General features: G+C 50.7%; 1 protein-coding gene across 4 annotated transcripts in view; it reads right to left on the bottom strand.

The window, feature by feature from the left end:
* Nucleotides 1-346: 346 nt before the first annotated feature.
* LOC142907977 (AP-1 complex subunit sigma-2-like) overlaps nt 347-19612 on the bottom strand; it is a 33652-nt gene continuing 14386 nt past the window's right edge. For 2 of the 4 annotated variants that reach the window (XM_076058047.1, XM_076058045.1), the window contains 4 exons: nt 13061-13239; nt 10056-10164; nt 7298-7481; nt 7114-7145 (listed from right to left, as the gene is read on the bottom strand). In XM_076058047.1, the coding sequence (XP_075914162.1) occupies nt 7129-7145; nt 7298-7481; nt 10056-10164; nt 13061-13239 (489 nt within the window). In that variant the 3' untranslated portion in view covers nt 7114-7128. Of the gene's footprint in view, nt 3569-7113; nt 7146-7297; nt 7482-10055; nt 10165-13060; nt 13240-19612 lie in introns of those variants that run through there. The other 2 variants (XR_012931438.1, XM_076058046.1) reach the window with 2 other exon arrangements.

Below are 19612 nucleotides of genomic sequence, written 5' to 3'. Positions count from 1 at the left end.
ACTCACACGCGCACACACGCACTCACACATACACACGCGCACTCACACACGCACACACATGCAAACGCACACACTCACACACGCACATACACGCACTCACACGCACACACACACGCATACGCGCACATGCACGCACACACACACACACGCACACACACACGCGCATATGCACACTCACACACGCACACACGCGCACACATGCACACGCACTCACACACACGCACACACACTCACACACGCACACTCACACACTCACACACGCGCACTCACACACACGCACACACACTCACACACGCACGCGAACCTCTCCTGCGGATCGTATCGCTCACAAAAGCGCGACTCAGCGTGCGGGTCTCCACTATTTATTGAATTCACTCATTTCCCCACTGGCGTTAAAGCTGTGCGGTGCCGTGCGGTGCCGTGCCGAGCCGTGCCGAGCCGTGCCGTGCCGTGCCGTGCCGAGCCGTGCCGTGCCGTGCCGTGCCGAGCCGATCTAAATCCGCAAGCCGAATGTTTTATTTTGCCGGCTCAATGGGCCCACCGCTGCCACCACAACACGGCGGGGGCTGCTCGCACAGCGCTGACGACGCTGACGACAACGCTGACGCTGACGACAACGCTGACGCTGACGACACTGACGACGCTGACGACACTGACGACGACGCTGGCCAGCACAAACGATGGCAGCTCAACCGATTGGCTCATGTCGTCATCATCGTCGTCATCGTCGTCATCGTCGTCATCGTCGTCATCGTCATCGTATAGCTGGCAGCCAAGCCGTGTGACGCTGCTGACTCTGGAAGGGGAAGTGAAGCCCAGAGGGACCACAGAGACAAAATCTACCGCGGCCACGCGGGCAGACAGAGACACTCGGACCCCAGTCTACAGGGGCGGCGGCGGCATCCTCAGGGGCATCGTCAGGGGCGGGATCGAACCCACGACCTCCTGTACACCCGGCGAGGCAGTTAACATCTACCGATCCAGACACACGCACGCACAGTGAGACACACAGAATCACAGATGCACGCACGGTGAGACTCCACGTGAGTCTCCTTGTGACTCACAATGTGTCTCCACGTGACTCACAATGAGTCTCCATGTGAGTCTCCGTGTGAGTCTCCATGTGACTCACAATGAATCTCCATGTGACTCACAATGAGTCTCCACGTGACTCACAATGAGTCTCCATGTGAGTCTCCGTGTGAGACTCCATGTGACTCACAATGAGTCTCCTTGTGACTCACAATGTGTCTCCACGTGACTCACAATGAGTCTCCATGTGAGTCTCCGTGTGAGTCTCCATGTGACTCACAATGAATCTCCATGTGACTCACAATGAGTCTCCACGTGACTCACAATGAGTCTCCATGTGAGTCTCCGTGTGAGACTCCATGTGACTCACAATGAGTCTCCACGTGACTCACAATGAGACTCCACGTGACTCACAATGAGTCTCCATGTGAGTCACAATGAGGCTCCATGTGAGTCTCCGTGTGAGTCTCCATGTGAGTCTCCGTGAGACTCCATGTGACTCACAATGAGTCTCCACGTGACTCACAATGAGGCTCCATGTGACTCACAATGAGTCTCCATGTGAGTCTCCGTGTGAGACTCCATGTGACTCACAATGAGTCTACATGTGAGTCACACAATGAGTCTCCATGTGACTCACAATGAGTCTCCACGTGACTCACAATGAGTCTCCATGTGAGTCTCCACGTGACTCACAATGTGACTCACAGAGACTGACAATGAGTCTCCACGTGACTCACAATGAGTCTCCATGTGACTCACAATGAGTCTCCACGTGACTCACAATGAGTCTCCATGTGAGTCTCCACGTGACTCACAATGTGACTCACAGAGACTGACAATGAGTCTCCACGTGACTCACAATGAGTCTCCATGTGACTCGCAATGAGTCTCCATGTGACTCACAATGAGTCTCCACGTGACTCACAATGAGTCTCTATGTGTGAGTCTCCACGTGACTCACAATGAGTCTCCATGTGAGTCTCCACGTGACTCACAATGAGACCCCATGTGAGTCTCCACGTGACTCACAATGAGTCTCCATGTGAGTCTCCACGTGACTCACAATGAGTCTCTATGTGAGTCTCCACGTGACTCACAATGAGTCTCCATGTGAGTCTCCACGTGACTCACAATGAGTCTCCACGTGAGTCTCCACGTGACTCACAATGAGTCTCCATGTGAGTCTCCACGTGACTCACAATGAGTCTCTATGTGTGAGTCTCCACGTGACTCACAATGAGTCTCCATGTGAGTCTCCACGTGACTCACAATGAGTCTCTATGTGTGAGTCTCCACCTGACTCACAATGAGTCTCCATGTGAGTCTCCACGTGACTCACAATGAGTCTCCATGTGAGTCTCCACCTGACTCACAATGAGTCTCCACGTGAGTCTCCACGTGACTCACAATGAGTCTCCATGTGAGTCTCCACGTGACTCACAATGAGTCTCCATGTGAGTCTCCACGTGACTCACAATGAGTCTCCATGTGAGTCTCCAAGTGACTCACAATGAATCTCTATGTGTGAGTCTCCACGTGACTCACAATGAGTCTCCATGTGAGTCTCCACGTGACTCACAATGAGTCCCTATGTGTGAGTCTCCATGTGAGTCTCCACGTGACTCACAATGAGTCTCCATGTGAGTCTCCACGTGACTCACAATGAGTCTCCATGTGAGTCTCCATGTGAGTCTCCACGTGAGAGTCTCCGTGTGTTGGACAGGATGGGGCAGTGTCAGGTTCAATACTGCATGGATATTAATACTGACTTCTTCTTTCAGATATAGCGGGGGCAGCAGCTGAGTGAGATAGGGGGGCAGCAGCTGAGTGAGATAGGGGGGCAGCAGCTGAGTGAGATAGGGGGGCAGCAGCTGAGTGAGATAGGGGGGCCGCAGCAGCTGAGTGAGATAGGGGGGCCGCAGCAGCTGAGTGAGATAGGTGGGCAGCAGCAGCTGAGTGAGATAGGGGGGCTGCAGCAGCTGAGTGAGATAGGGGGGCAGCAGCTGTGTGAGATAGGGGGGCAAGCAGCTGCTGAGTGAGATAGGGGGGCCACAGCAGCTGAGTGAGATAGGGGGGCCGCAGCAGCTGAGTGAGATAGGGGGGCAGCAGCAGCTGAGTGAGATAGGGTCTCCACTCCCAGCGGGCGTGGGGCAGCACCCCGCGGCAGCAGCAGGGGCAGCAGCAGCAGGGGCAGCAGGGGCAGCAGCAGCAGCAGGGGCAGCAGCAGCAGCAGGGGCAGCAGCAGCAGGGGCAGCAGCAGCAGCAGGGGCAGCAGCAGCAGGGGCAGCAGGGGCAGCAGCAGCAGCAGGGGCAGCAGCAGGGGCAGCAGCAGGAGCAGCAGGGGCAGCAGCAGCAGGGGCAGCAGGGGCAGCAGCAGCAGCAGGGGCAGCAGCAGCAGGGGCAGCAGCAGGGGCAGGGGCAGCAGGGGCAGCAGCAGGGGCAGCAGCAGGGGCAGCAGCAGGAGCAGCAGGGGCAGCAGCGTCTAAGTGAGCCCCATCTCTTCAAGGACTCCGCGGCTGGCAGCTTCGTTATCCTGGGCAGGAGACACAAACACACAGTCAGTCACACACACACACACAGTCACACACACACACACACAGTCACACACATACACAGTCACACACACAGTCACACAGTCAGTCACACACACACACACACAGTCACACAGTCAGTCACACACACACACAGTCACACACACACAGTCACTCACACACACAGTCACACACACACACAGTCACACACACACACAGTCACACACAGTCACACACACACACACAGTCACACACACACACAGTCACACACACACACACAGTCACACACAGTCACACAGTCAGTCACACAGTCACACACACAGTCACACACACAGTCACACACAGTCACACAGTCACACACACACACAGTCACACACACACACAGTCACACACAGTCACACACAGTCACACAGTCACACACAGTCACACACACAGTGACACACACCAACAGTCACACACACAGTCACACACACAGTGACACACACCAACAGTCACACACACAGTCACACAGTCACACACACACACAGTCACACACAGTCACACACACAGTGACACACACCAACAGTCACACACAGTCACACACACAGTGACACACTCCAACAGTCACACACACAGTCACACACACAGTGACACACACCAACAGTCACACACACAGTCACACAGTCACACACACACACAGTCACACACAGTGACACACACCAACAGTCACACACAGTCACACACACAGTGACACACACCAACAGTCACACACAGTCACACACACAGTGACACACACCAACAGTCACACACACAGTCGCACACAGTCACACACACAGTGACACACACAAACAGTCACACACAGTCAGTCACACACAGTCACACAGTCACACACACACAGACAGTCACACACACACAGTCAGTCACACACACACACAGTCAGTCACACACACACAGTCACACACACAGTCACACACACACACAGTCTCACACACAGTCACACACACACACAGTCTCACACACAGTCACACACACAGTCAGTCACACACACACAGTCAGTCACACACACACAGTCAGTCACACACACAGTCTCACACACACACAGTCTCACATACACACACAGTCACACACACACACATACAGTCACACACACAGTGACACACACACACACACAGTCACACAGTCTCACACACACAGTCACACATACACATACACAGTCTCACACACACAGTCACACCCTACAGTAAGGGGGGTGGGGGTTAAGGGGGGTGGGGGGTTAAGGGGCGTGGGGGTGGGGGGTTAAGGGGGGTGGGGGGAGGTGGGTGGGGGGCGGTAAGGGTGTGAGTAGAGGTGAGTAGAGGTGAGTAGAGGTGAGCAGTGGTGAGCAGTGGTGAGCAGAGGTGAGGTGCTGGCCTGCTGCTGCAGCCTCACAGAGCCTCATCCCCTGTCAGGCACCCACACTCGTCAGCCTGCCTCTGAGTGACGCACACACACACAGACACACACACACACACACACAGACACACACACATACACACACACACAGACACACATACACAGACACACACACACAGACACACACACATACACAGACACACACACACAGACACACATACACAGACACACACACAGACACACACACACACAGACACACATACACACACACACAGACACACATACACACACACAGACACACAGACACACATACACACACACAGACACACATACACACACACAGACACACATACACACACACACACAGACACACACACACAGACACACACACACAGACACACACAGACACACACACACACACAGACACACATACACAGACACACATATACACACACACACACAGACACACATACACAGACACACACACATACACGCACAGACCCACACACGCACGCACACACACACACGCACACACACACGCACACACGCGCACACAAACACGCACACACACACGCACACACACGCACACACACAGTCACACACACACGCACACACACACGCACACACACACACGGGCACACACACACACGGGCACACACACAGGGAAGGCAGATGGAACAAGATTGAGGATGGAGGAGGAAGAGGATGGAGGAGATGGAGGAGGTGGAGATGGAGGAGGTGGAGATGGAGGAAGAGGAGGTGGAGATGGAGGATGGAGATGGAGGAGGATGGAGATGGAGGAGGAGATGGAGGAGGATGGAGATGGAGGAGGATGGAGATGGAGGAGGATGGAGATGGAGGAGATGGAGGTGGAGATGGAGGATGGAGATGGAGGAGGATGGAGATGGAGGATGGAGATGGAGGAGGATGGAGATGGAGGATGGAGATGGAGGAGGTGGAGATGGAGGAAGAGGAGGAGTAGGAGGTGGAGGATGGAGATGGAGGAGGATGGAGATGGAGGAGGATGGAGATGGAGGAGGATGGAGATGGAGGAGGAGATGGAGGTGGAGATGGAGGATGGAGATGGAGGATGGAGATGGAGGAGGTGGAGGATGGAGATGGAGGATGGAGATGGAGGAGGAGATGGAGGAGGAGGCTTGACAGGAGCATGGAAGACACGAGACAGATGGATGGGGTGAGTCAATACCCCCCCCTCCACTGACATCATCAGCAGTAGCATCAGCAGTGTGTGTGATCATCATCAGCAGTAGCATCAGCAGTGTGTGTGTGATCATCATTAGCAGCAGCATCAGCAGTGTGTGTGTGTGATCATCATTAGTAGTAGCATCAGCAGTGTGTGTGTGTGTGATCATCAGCAGTAGCATCAGCAGTGTGTGATCATCACCAGCAGTGTGTGTGTGATCATCATCAGCAGCATCAGCAGTGTGTGTGTGATCATCATCAGCAGTATCAGCAGTGTGTGTGTGATCATCATCATCAGCAGTGTGTGTGTGTGATCATCAGCAGTAGCATCAGCAGTGTGTGTGTGATAATCATCAGCAGCATCAGCAGTGTGTGTGTGATAATCATTAGCAGCAGCATCAGCAGTGTGTGTGTGTGATCATCATCAGCAGTGTGTGTGTGTGATCATCATCAGCAGTAGCAGCATCAGCAGTGTGTGTGTGTGTGATCATCATCAGCAGTAGCATCGGACCTAGAATCTTCTCAAGTGATCTTTGACCTTCACCAATGACCCCGCGACCTTCACCCACGACCCCGTGTGTGATCATCATCAGCAGTAGCATCAGCAGTGTGTGTGTGTGTGATCATCATCAGCAGTAGCATCGGACCTAGAATCTTCTCAAGTGATCTTTGACCTTCACCAATGACCCCGCGACCTTCACCCACGACCCCGCGACCTTCACCAACGACCCCGCGACCTTCACCAACGACCCCGCGACCTTCACCAACGACCCCGCGACCTTCACCAACAACCCCGCGACCTTCAAATGACCCCGTGACCTTCGAATGACCCCGCGACCTTCACCAATGACATCGCGACCTTCACCAATGACGCCGCTACCTTCACCAAATGAACCCGCGACCTTCAAATGACCCCGCGACCTTCACCAATGACCCCACGACCTTCACCAAATGACCCCGCGACCTTCACCAAATGACCCCGCGACCTTCAAATGACCCCGCGACCTTCACCAAACGACCCCGCGACCTTCACCAAACGACCCCGCGACCTTCACCCACGACCCCGCGACCTTCACCAAACAACCCCGCGACCTTCACCAAACGACCCCGCGACCTTCACCCACGACCCCGCGACCTTCACCAAACGACCCCGCGACCTTCACCCACGACCCCGCGACCTTCACCCACGAGTGCGGAGGTCACCTCCTGCAGCTGGTCGGCCAGCTCGATGGCCTTGAGGACGTCCTTCTTGGACGTCTCCTGCACCTCGCCGCCCAGCAGGAACTCGTCCAGGATGTAGTAGGCCTTCTCGAAGTTGAAGATTATGTCCAGCTCACACACCTGCCGCCGCAGGCGGGGGTTGGCGGCAGGTGATCATCAACAACATCGTCAGCAGTAGCAGCAGTAGCATCAATAACACCAGCAGCATCAATAACATCATCAGCAGCAGTAGCGGCATCATCAATAACAGCAGTAGCAGCATCATCATCAATAACAGCAGTAGCAGTAGCATCATCAATAACATCATCAGCAGTAGCAGCAGCATCATCAATAACATCATCAGCAGCGGCAGCGGCATCATCAATAACAGCAGTAGCAACATCATCAATAACAGCAGTAGCAGCAGCATCATCAATAACAGCAGTAGCAGCAACATCATCAATAACAGCAGCAGCAGAATCATCAACAACATCGTCAGCAGCAGCAGTAGCATCAATAACACCAGCAGCATCAATAACATCATCATCAGCAGCAGCAACATCATCAATAACATCAGCATCAGCATCATCAATAACATCAGCAGCAGCAGTAGCAGCAGCATCATCAATAACATCATCAATAACATCAGCATCATCAATAACGTCAGCAGCAGCAGTAGCAGCAGCATCATCAATAACATCAGCATCATCAATAACGTCAGCAGCAGCAGTAGCAGTGACATCATCAATAACATCATCAGCAGCAGTAGCAGCGGCATCATCAATAACATCATCAGGAGTAGCATCATCAATAACATCATCAGTAGTAGCAGCGGCATCATCAATAACATCATCAGCAGCAGCAGTAACATCAACAATAACAGCAGTAGCAGCAGCATCACCAATAACATTATCATCTTCAGCATCATCAATAACATCAACAACATCATCAGCAGCAACATCATCAATAACATCAGCATCATCATCAACAACAACAACAACGATTCCATCAACAACAGCCGCCATTCATCACCCATCCCACTCACACGGACAAAGCTCCCCCGTGTAGCCTCTAACAGGCTGTAGGGGCAAGTGCTGTGAGTGTGGTAAACAGGGCTGTGTGTGGTAAACAGGGCTAAGGTAAACAGGGCTAAGGTAAACAGGGCTGTGTGTGGTAAACAGGGCTAAGGTAAACAGGGCTGTGTGTGGTAAACAGGGCTGTGTGTGGTAAACAGGGCTGTGTGTGGTAAACAGGGCTAAGGTAAACAGGGCTGTGTGTGGTAAACAGGGCCTGAGTGTGGTAAACAGGGCTAAGGTAAACAGGGCTGAGTGTGGTAAACAGGGCTAAGGTAAACAGGGCCTGAGTGTGGTAAACAGGGCTAAGGTAAACAGGGCTGTGTGTGGTAAACAAGGCTAAGTGTGGTAAACAGGGCTGTGTGTGGTAAACAGGGCTAAGGTAAACAGGGCTGTGTGTGGTAAACAGGGCTGTGTGTGGTAAACAGGGCTAAGGTAAACAGGGCTGTGTGAGGTAAACAGGGCTGTGTGTGGTAAACAGGGCTGTGTGTGGTAAACAGGGCTGTGTGTGGTAAACAGGGCTAAGGTAAACAGGGCTGTGTGTGGTAAACAGGGCCTGAGTGTGGTAAACAGGGCTGTGTGTGGTAAACAGGGCTAAGGTAAACAGGGCTGTGTGTGGTAAACAGGGCTGTGTGTGGTAAACAGGGCTGTGTGTGGTAAACAGGGCTGTGTGTGGTAAACAGGGCTAAGGTAAACAGGGCTGTGTGTGGTAAACAGGGCTGTGTGTGGTAAACAGGGCTGTGTGTGGTAAACAGGGCTAAGGTAAACAGGGCTGTGTGTGGTAAACAGGGCTGTGTGTGGTAAACAGGGCTGTGTGAGGTAAACAGGGCTGTGTGTGGTAAACAGGGCTAAGGTAAACAGGGCTGTGTGTGGTAAACAGGGCTGTGTGTGGTAAACAGGGCTAAGGTAAACAGGGCTGTGTGTGGTAAACAGGGCTGTGTGTGGTAAACAGGGCTAAGGTAAACAGGGCCTGAGTGTGGTAAACAGGGCTAAGGTAAACAGGGCTGTGTGTGGTAAACAAGGCTAAGTGTGGTAAACAGGGCTGTGTGTGGTAAACAGGGCTGTGTGTGGTAAACAGGGCTAAGGTAAACAGGGCTGTGTGTGGTAAACAGGGCCTGAGTGTGGTAAACAGGGCTAAGGTAAACAGGGCTGAGTGTGGTAAACAGGGCTAAGGTAAACAGGGCCTGAGTGTGGTAAACAGGGCTAAGGTAAACAGGGCTGTGTGTGGTAAACAAGGCTAAGTGTGGTAAACAGGGCTGTGTGTGGTAAACAGGGCTGTGTGTGGTAAACAGGGCTAAGGTAAACAGGGCTGTGTGTGGTAAACAGGGCTGTGTGTGGTAAACAGGGCTGTGTGAGGTAAACAGGGCTGTGTGTGGTAAACAGGGCTGTGTGTGGTAAACAGGGCTGTGTGTGGTAAACAGGGCTAAGGTAAACAGGGCTGTGTGTGGTAAACAGGGCTGTGTGTGGTAAACAGGGCCTGAGTGTGGTAAACAGGGCTGTGTGTGGTAAACAGGGCTGTGTGTGGTAAACAGGGCTGTGTGTGGTAAACAGGGCCTGAGTGTGGTAAACAGGGCCTGAGTGAGGTAAACAGGGCTGTGTGTGGTAAACAGGGCTGTGTGTGGTAAACAGGGCTGGTACTCACACTGCCAAAATACTTGTCCAGGAGCTCCACGTATCGATGGACTACTTCTAGCGTGAGGAGCTCATTCTCCTGCGCTGATACGGCACAGCAGAAGTACAGACTTGCGTACCTAGACACACACACACACACAGACACACAGACACACACAGACACACACACACACAGACACACACACACACAGACACAAACACACACACAGACACACACACACACAGACACACACACACAAACACACACACAGACACACACACACAGACACACACACACTAGTACACACACACTAGTACACACGCACACACACTAGTGTACGTGTGGTTATCTCTGTTAGCCACGAACACCTGCATATACACAAACACTAGTACACACACTAGTACACACACTAGTACACACACACTAGTACACACACACTAGTACACACGCAGAGTACACACACACAACAACAACAACCGCCATTCGCCACTAAGTGGCGGTGACGTCACCACGACGCTCGTGCCAGGCCATGTGCACCTTGAGGCCACGTGAAGTGTCGAACGCCCGCTGGCAGGAGGTCACGGGGCAGACCCAGGTGCCACGGGTCGACTGACTGAGATGACTGAGATGACTGGCTGATGCACCACCTGTGCCCCCTACTGTGCCAACCTGCTGTGCTTTAGCCACCCTGCGCTCCGCTCGTTGTTGTGAGCGTCGCTCCTCCGCCCTCCGTTGTTGTTGGAGGGCGACTACCTCCAACTGCCCAGCAGCGTCCTTCACGAGCCTCCTCCACAGAGGCCGATCTTGACACCGCTGGTACCGCTCATCGGCAAGTCCACTCAGCTCCACGTCCTCCTGTACCACGTCACTCCATCTCTTCTCTAGCCCGTGCCGCGCGCCCGCTTAGCCCCCTCGATCCGGCCGAACAAAAGCTGCTCCGGCATGCGGTGGCTGGGCATGCGGGCTACATGACCCAGCCAACGCAGCCTTGCCTGCCGGAGGAGCTCACCGATGGGACCTTGCCCAGATCTTTCAAGGATTTGTGAGCTCCTCACACAATGCAGTCTGGTTAAACCCAGGATGGATCCTAGGCAGGCCAGCTTAAATGTTTCTAACCGGCGAAGATATTCCATTAGGGGGGTCCACGTTTCGCAAGCGTAGAGAAGGGAGGGAATGACCGTGGCCGAGAAGACCTGAAGCTTAGTGCGGAGCGACAGACCAGGTAGCTTCCACACAGCGTTACGCAACCGATGAAAAGATATTGCCGCTCGACTGATTCGGAGTGAGACCTCTGCTGTTAAACTGGAGCCGGTCATGAGCACACTGCCCAGATATGGGAAACTCTCCACTCTCTCCACAACTGCCCCATCACCGATTGGGAGTTGGAAGAAGTCACCCCCGGACACACACACACAGACACACACACAGACACACACACAAGACAAAGCTAAAGCTCCCCCGTGTAGCCTCTAACAGGCTGTAGGGGCAAGTGCTGTTAGCGAGCAGCACCTGTGAAGGCTACCGGCACTGTGGCACACGAGGGGGGTGGGTGGCTACCAGCACCACGCCCGGCCGCCTTTGTCTCCCCAGTGGCGATGTTCACTACACACCGCTACACCAGCTACTCGTTTGAGGCTGAGTCTACCTAGGGGAGGCCCCAGGACCGGTTCAGATAATCGTCACCGGTGGTGTTGGTGGCCGTGAGTGGGAATCGAACTCGGGTCACCTGGTTCCTAGCGCCTGACCGAGCGTGTGAGTGAGTGACTGAGTGTGAGTGAGTGAGTGAGTGACTGAGTGTGAGTGAGTGAGTGACTGAGTGTGTGAGTGACTGAGTGTGTGAGTGACTGTATGAGTGAGTGACTGTGTGAGTCAGTGAGTGACTGTGTGAGTGACTGTGTGACTGACTGATTGAGTGACTGACTGACTGACTGAGTGAGTGACTGTGAGTGACTGAGTGAGTGACTGAGTAAGTAAGTGAGTGACTGAGCGAGTAAGTGAGTGACTGATTGAGTGACTGACTGAGTGACTGAGTGTGTGAGTGACTGTGTGAGTGAGTGAGTGACCGTGTGAGTGACTGAGTGAGTGAGTGACTGAGTGTGTGAGTGTGAGTGACTGAGTGAGTGACTGTGTGAGTGAGTGACTGAGTGAGTGACTGAGTGAGTGACTGAGTAAGTGAGTGAGTGACTGAGCGAGTAAGTGAGTGACTGATTGAGTGACTGACTGACTGACTGAGTGGCTGAGTGACCGAGCGAGTGACCGAGTGAGTGACTGAGTGAGTGACTGAGTGAGTGACTGAGTGACTGTTTGAGTGAGTGACTGTGTGAGTGAGTGACTGAGTGAGTGACTGAGTGAGTGACTGAGTGAGTGACTGAGTGAGTGACTGTTTGAGTGAGTGACTGTGTGAGTGAGTGACTGAGTGAGTGACTGAGTGAGTGACTGAGTGACTGAGTGAGTGACTGAGTGACTGAGTGACTGACTGAGTGAGTGACTGTGTGAGTGAGTGACTGAGTGACTGTGTGAGTGACTGAGTGAGTGAGTGACCGAGCGAGCGACTGACAGCGGCCGCACCGCTCCACCACCTCTTGTAGACGACTTTGAGATCCCTCCACTCCAAGTGAGAGAGTGACTGTGTGAGTGACTGTGTGAGTGAGTGACTGAGTGACTGTGTGAGTGACTGAGTGAGTGACTGAGTGACTGAGTGAGTGACTGAGTGACTGAGTGACTGACTGAGTGAGTGACTGTGTGAGTGAGTGACTGAGTGACTGTGTGAGTGACTGAGTGAGTGAGTGACCGAGCGAGCGACTGACAGCGGCCGCACCGCTCCACCACCTCTTGTAGACGACCTTGAGATCCCTCCACTCCAAGTGAGAGAGTGACTGTGTGAGTGACTGTGTGAGTGACTGAGTGAGTGACTGTGTGAGTGAGTGACTGACTGAGTGAGTGACTGTGTGAGTGAGTGACTGAGTGACTGTGTGAGTGACTGAGTGAGTGAGTGACCGAGCGAGCGACTGACAGCGGCCGCACCGCTCCACCACCTCTTGTAGACGACCTTGAGATCCCTCCACTCCAAGAAGCTGCACATCTTGGGCCTCCGCGCCAGGATGCCCTGCACGAGCTCCCGCACGATCTTCCTCTTGTCGCGCTCAGCGACTGCCACGTACCACTTCTGGAGACGCAGCTTGCCCTGGCGGCTAAACAGCAGCATGAACCGCATCTACACACAGACACACACACATGCAGATACACACATACATACACACACAAAGACACACATACATACATACACACACAAAGACACACACAGATACACACACACATACATACACACACACACATACATACACATACATACACACACACACAGATACACACACACAGACACACACACAGACACACACACACAGATACACACACACACAGATACACACACACACACAGATACACACACACACACAGATACACACACACAGATACACACAGATACACACACACACACAGATACACACACACAGATACACAGATACACACACACACAGATACACACACACACATACACACACGCACACAGATACACACACACACAGATACACACACACAGATACAAGAACAACCGCCATTCACCACTAAGTGGCAGTGACGTCACCACGACGCTTGTGCCAGGCTATGTGCACCCTGAGGCCACGTGAAGTGTCGAACGCCCGCTGGCAGGAGGTCACGGGGCAGACCCAGGTGCCACGGGTCGACTGACTGAGATGACTGGCTGATGCACCACCTGTGCCCCCTACTGTGCCAACCTGCTGTGCTTTAGCCACCCGGCGCTCCGCTCGTTGTTCTGAGCGTCGCTCCTCCATCCTCCGCTGTTGTTGGAGGGCGACTACCTCCAAATGCCCAGTAGCATCTTTCACGAGCCTCCTCCACAGAGGCCGATCTTGACACCGCTGGTACCAGTCATCGGCAAGTCCACTCAGCTCCACGTCCTCCTGTACCACATCACTCCATCTCTTCTCTAGCCCGTGCCGCGCCCGCTTAGCCCCCTCAATCCGGCCGAACAAAAGCTGTTTCGGCATGCGGTGGATGGGCATGTGGGCTACATGACCCAGCCATCGCAGCCTTGCCCGCCGGAGGAGCTCACCGATGGGACCCTGCCCAGATCTTTCAAGGATTTGTGAGCTCCTCACACAATCCAGTGTGGTTAAACCCAGGATGGATCGTAGGCAGGGCAGCCTAAATGTTTCTAACCGGCGAAGATGTTCCATTAGGGGGGTCCACGTTTCGCAAGCGTAGAGAAGGGAGGGAATGACCGTGGCCGAGAAGACCTGAAGCTTAGTGCGGAGCGACAGACCAGGTAGCTTCCACACAGCGTTACGCAACCGATGAAAAGATATTGCCGCTCGACTGATTCGGAGTGAGACCTCTGCTGTTAAACTGGAGCCGGTCATAAGCACACTGCCCAGGTATGGGAAACTCTCCACTCTCTCCACAACTGCCCCATCACCGATTGGGAGTTGTGGGGGTGGAGTGTCCGATGGTACAAAATACCCAGGCAGGTGCTTAGTTTTGGTGGGGCTGATGGTAAGGCCCCATCTCTTAGTGGCACGCTCCAGTCTCAGCAGCAGCGTCTCCAACACCTCCTCTGAATGAGCAGCTATTACCAAATCATCAGCATATAAAACGTGTTCTTTGGTTCTTTCGGTAAAGTCACGTAGAATGAGAATAAAATAATAAATTGATAAAATAAAATAACACAATAATATTCTCACGACGTTTCGGCCACAACACAAGCGGCCTTCATCAGGTGAAGGGAGCGAGACTGTCTGGTAGGACAGCGCTGGAGTGGGAGAGCCACGTTCAGATCACGGCTTTTAAGCTGTGTGAGAGGAACAAAGAGCCTTGACGAAGGAATTAGCATAAAATTTAGCATTGAAAAGGCTGAATGATTAGCTTGTGACTGGTCACAGAAATAGCTATGTTAAAAGTTAAAGCATACACATCCGCAGAGGCACCCATTGTTAAAAGGAATTAGCATAGAATTTAGCATTGAAATAGCTAAATTAAGGCATTCGCTTGTAACTGCTACAGAAATAGTTACGTTGAAGTCAGAGCATACACATTCACCGAGGCACTTAGTACAAATCAAAACAGGAGAATTTAGCATTGAAATAACTAGGCGAATTTAGCATTGAAATAACTGGGTAATTTGCTAGTGACTGGTCACAGAAATGACTACAAATCTGAGCTATTCACAGTACTATATAGTGAACCAATTAAAACTAAAATATAAATTACCTTCATGTTATCAATAAACTCTATATTCTCCAATCAGCTAAGCTACCAACCATAAGTCGTTATATATCACAATGCTATATGGCGAAAAAATGGGTGGATTCTTACCCTCAAATTTCCGTACCACGGATAGCTACGGGCCCCGTTCAGACGGACGAGTTCGTCCATGGTCGGAACAGAGGAGGGGGAGAGAGACAGCTGCGAAGCCCTAGTATACTCCATGTTGTAAACCATACCATTAACCGTGGTGTGAGAGGTATTAAGAGGCAATGCTGGCGAAAGAGCTGCGGTCTGAAGGTCATCGTAAAATTACAATTAATTAAGAACAGAAATGATTTAACACATCTTTCCAGTGGTTACTGAGCCTGAATCCATCTTCTCGGTTGAAATTGTCTCTGTGCTTGTATATGTGAATGGCCTCATGAACGAATCTCTCATGGTAGCCAGTTGGTTTGCAAAGAACCTCCGTCTTGGAGAAGTCAATGTCATGTGAGCCCACTGAATTGTAACAGTGATCTGCCACGGCAGAGGAGTTCGTCTTACCGTGTTTCAAGTCTGCTTTATGTTCGCGGATGCGATCCGAGATATGTCTTTTGGTTTCTCCAATGTAGCTACTACCACAGAGGCACTTTAGTTTGTAAACGCCCGGGTACTGTATGTCTGGAAGAGCATCTTTTACAGATGGAACTAAATCACGGATTTTGTGTACTGTGTTGAATCGGACCTGGATCTTGTGTTTATTCAGGATTTTGGAGATCTTTTTAGTGACCCCTGCAATGTAGGGTAAGGTGATGGTTTTGAGTGGCTCCACAAGAGGATCCTTCTTCATGACTGGAGTGATGGCTTTGCGGATTGTGTAGTCGGAGTAGCCATTAGCCCTGAGAGCCTGGTGTACGTGTTTGAGTTCACTGGTAATATGTTCCTGGTCGGAAATGCATTGGGCTCTATGGTATAGAGTCTTGATGAGGCAGTTCTTCTGGGATGGATGGTGGTGGGAATCCGGTTTCAAGTAAGCATCTGTATGGGTAGCTTTCCTGTAGACAGAGTGGCTCATTGAACCATCATGTCTCCTTTTAATTAAGACATCCAGAAAGGGTAGTTTGCCATCTTTTTCGACCTCCATGGTAAATCTGATGGCTGGGTGTATGGAATTGATGTGGTCGCGGAATTGGTCTAGAGCAGGCTGGCCATGTGGCCAGATGACAAAGGTGTCATCAACGTACCTCTTCCATAAGGTCGGGCGTAGAGTGGCAGTCTGGATGGCGTCAGTTTCAAATTTTTCCATGAATACGTTGGCTACAACCGGAGATAGGGGGGAGCCCATTGGGGTGCCCTCAGTTTGTTTGTAGAAAGTTCCATTCCAGGTGAAGTATGTGTTGGTTAAGCAATGTCTCACCAGGGGGGGTACATCAGTATGCAGTCCTTGATGAACCAGGTCTTCAATGATAGCGATGGTGTCAGGTACCGGGACTTTGGTGAACAAGGACACCACATCAAAACTGACAAGCAGGTCGTTTGGGGACAGGGAAATGTCTTTGATTGTCGATACCAGGTGAGTAGAATTTAGTACCGCAGAGGTGGTTTTTCCAGTGAAAGGTCGCAGTATATCAGCCAGAAAACGTGCCAGTTTGTAGGTGGGGGAGCTGATAGTAGAGACGATGGGACGAAGGGGTGTATCTTCTTTGTGTATCTTTGGAAGGCCATATAATCTTGGTGGTCTGGCAGCAGAGGGTTTCAACAAGAACTGTTTGTTCTCATCAATTAATGCTGTTGAATCAGAGATAATTTTGTTCGTTTTGGTGACCAGGCTGTTGGTGGGATCTCTTTTTATTTTTGTATAGCTGCCATCGTTGAGTAGTTCTTGAATTTTGTTGTTATATTCTGTTTTGTCCATGATGACAGTGGCATTGCCTTTGTCGGCTGAGAGAACGACAATATCATCCCTCTTTTTTAATTGAGATAATTCAAAACGTTCGTCTTTGCTGATGTTGCTAGGTGGCAACTTAGCGTTTTTGAGGGTTGCAGCGATTTCAGATCTTGCTACATCTGCAGAGATGTGACTCAAGCCCTTGAGTGCAACGTCGACATGGGCAATGATATCATTAACCGGTAAGTGTCTCGGTGTGACAGCAAAGTTTAGACCTTTAGCTAAAACGGATTTCAGACCATCAGAAATGGAACTGTTACTGCGATTAATTACGACTTTGTTGACGTCTATCTTTTCGGTGTGTGGATCCGATTTTTTGCTGGAGAGGTGATTGAATTTGGAAATCAAATTGTCCCTACATTTGTTCGACATAGTGGCAGCCGAAGAGGTAGTCATATTGTCTACATGTTCCCAATCCGATGTAGACATTGTTGCTGTCAATTTTAAGTGTGATTTGTAGAGTGTCTTGTCTAACTGATCGAGTTCGGTGCGTGTAAGTCTGATTTTTTCCGAGATAAGAGCGAAGCTAGTTCTAGCTAGAATTCGTTTTGCATTGAGAGAAGTTGCAACAGCAGAGGTTAGTGTAAATGCGGTTGGTATTACCTTAGAGTCGCGGCATCTCTTCAGAAAGGTGAGAGACTCGATTAGTTGAGCCTTCTTATCCCGAAGTCTGTTGAATGATCTTAAGGATGTGTGGAATCCCTCCCCGTAGAGGTGGTTAAATTTCGATTTAAAGCTTTCGTGACTGCAATGATTCATCTTCTTTGGTTCTTTCGGTAAAGTCACGTAGAATGAGAATAAAATAATAAATTGATAAAATAAAATAACACAATAATATTCTCACGACGTTTCGGCCACAACACAAGCGGCCTTCATCAGGTGAAGGGAGCGAGACTGTCTGGTAGGACAGCGCTGGAGTGGGAGAGCCACGTTCAGATCACGGCTTTTAAGCTGTGTGAGAGGAACAAAGAGCCTTGACGAAGGAATTAGCATAAAATTTAGCATTGAAAAGGCTGAATGATTAGCTTGTGACTGGTCACAGAAATAGCTATGTTAAAAGTTAAAGCATACACATCCGCAGAGGCACCCATTGTTAAAAGGAATTAGCATAGAATTTAGCATTGAAATAGCTAAATTAAGGCATTCGCTTGTAACTGCTACAGAAATAGTTACGTTGAAGTCAGAGCATACACATTCACCGAGGCACTTAGTACAAATCAAAACAGGAGAATTTAGCATTGAAATAACTAGGCGAATTTAGCATTGAAATAACTGGGTAATTTGCTAGTGACTGGTCACAGAAATGACTACAAATCTGAGCTATTCACAGTACTATATAGTGAACCAATAAAAACTAAAATATAAATTACCTTCATGTTATCAATAAACTCTATATTCTCCAATCAGCTAAGCTACCAACCATAAGTCGTTATATATCACAATGCTATATGGCGAAAAAATGGGTGGATTCTTACCCTCAAATTTCCGTACCACGGATAGCTACGGGCCCCGTTCAGACGGACGAGTTCGTCCATGGTCGGAACAGAGGAGGGGGAGAGAGACAGCTGCGAAGCCCTAGTATACTCCATGTTGTAAACCATACCATTAACCGTGGTGTGAGAGGTATTAAGAGGCAATGCTGGCGAAAGAGCTGCGGTCTGAAGGTCATCGTAAAATTACAATTAATTAAGAACAGAAATGATTTAACACATCTTTCCAGTGGTTACTGAGCCTGAATCCATCTTCTCGGTTGAAATTGTCTCTGTGCTTGTATATGTGAATGGCCTCATGAACGAATCTCTCATGGTAGCCAGTTGGTTTGCAAAGAACCTCCGTCTTGGAGAAGTCAATGTCATGTGAGCCCACTGAATTGTAACAGTGATCTGCCACGGCAGAGGAGTTCGTCTTACCGTGTTTCAAGTCTGCTTTATGTTCGCGGATGCGATCCGAGATATGTCTTTTGTGAATGTGTATGCTCTGACTTCAACGTAACTATTTCTGTAGCAGTTACAAGCGAATGCCTTAATTTAGCTATTTCAATGCTAAATTCTATGCTAATTCCTTTTAACAATGGGTGCCTCTGCGGATGTGTATGCTTTAACTTTTAACATAGCTATTTCTGTGACCAGTCACAAGCTAATCATTCAGCCTTTTCAATGCTAAATTTTATGCTAATTCCTTCGTCAAGGCTCTTTGTTCCTCTCACACAGCTTAAAAGCCGTGATCTGAACGTGGCTCTCCCACTCCAGCGCTGTCCTACCAGACAGTCTCGCTCCCTTCACCTGATGAAGGCCGCTTGTGTTGTGGCCGAAACGTCGTGAGAATATTATTGTGTTATTTTATTTTATCAATTTATTATTTTATTCTCATTCTACGT

The sequence above is a fragment of the Petromyzon marinus genome (assembly GCF_048934315.1).
Source record: "Petromyzon marinus isolate PM22_M1 ecotype Great Lakes invasive population chromosome 67 unlocalized genomic scaffold, UKy_Petmar_22M1.pri1.0 chr67_unloc.6, whole genome shotgun sequence".
Classification (NCBI taxonomy): Eukaryota; Metazoa; Chordata; class Hyperoartia; order Petromyzontiformes; family Petromyzontidae; genus Petromyzon; species Petromyzon marinus.
The sequence above is the reverse complement of the archived record's forward strand: the minus strand, read 5'-3'. Positions and strand labels throughout refer to the sequence as shown.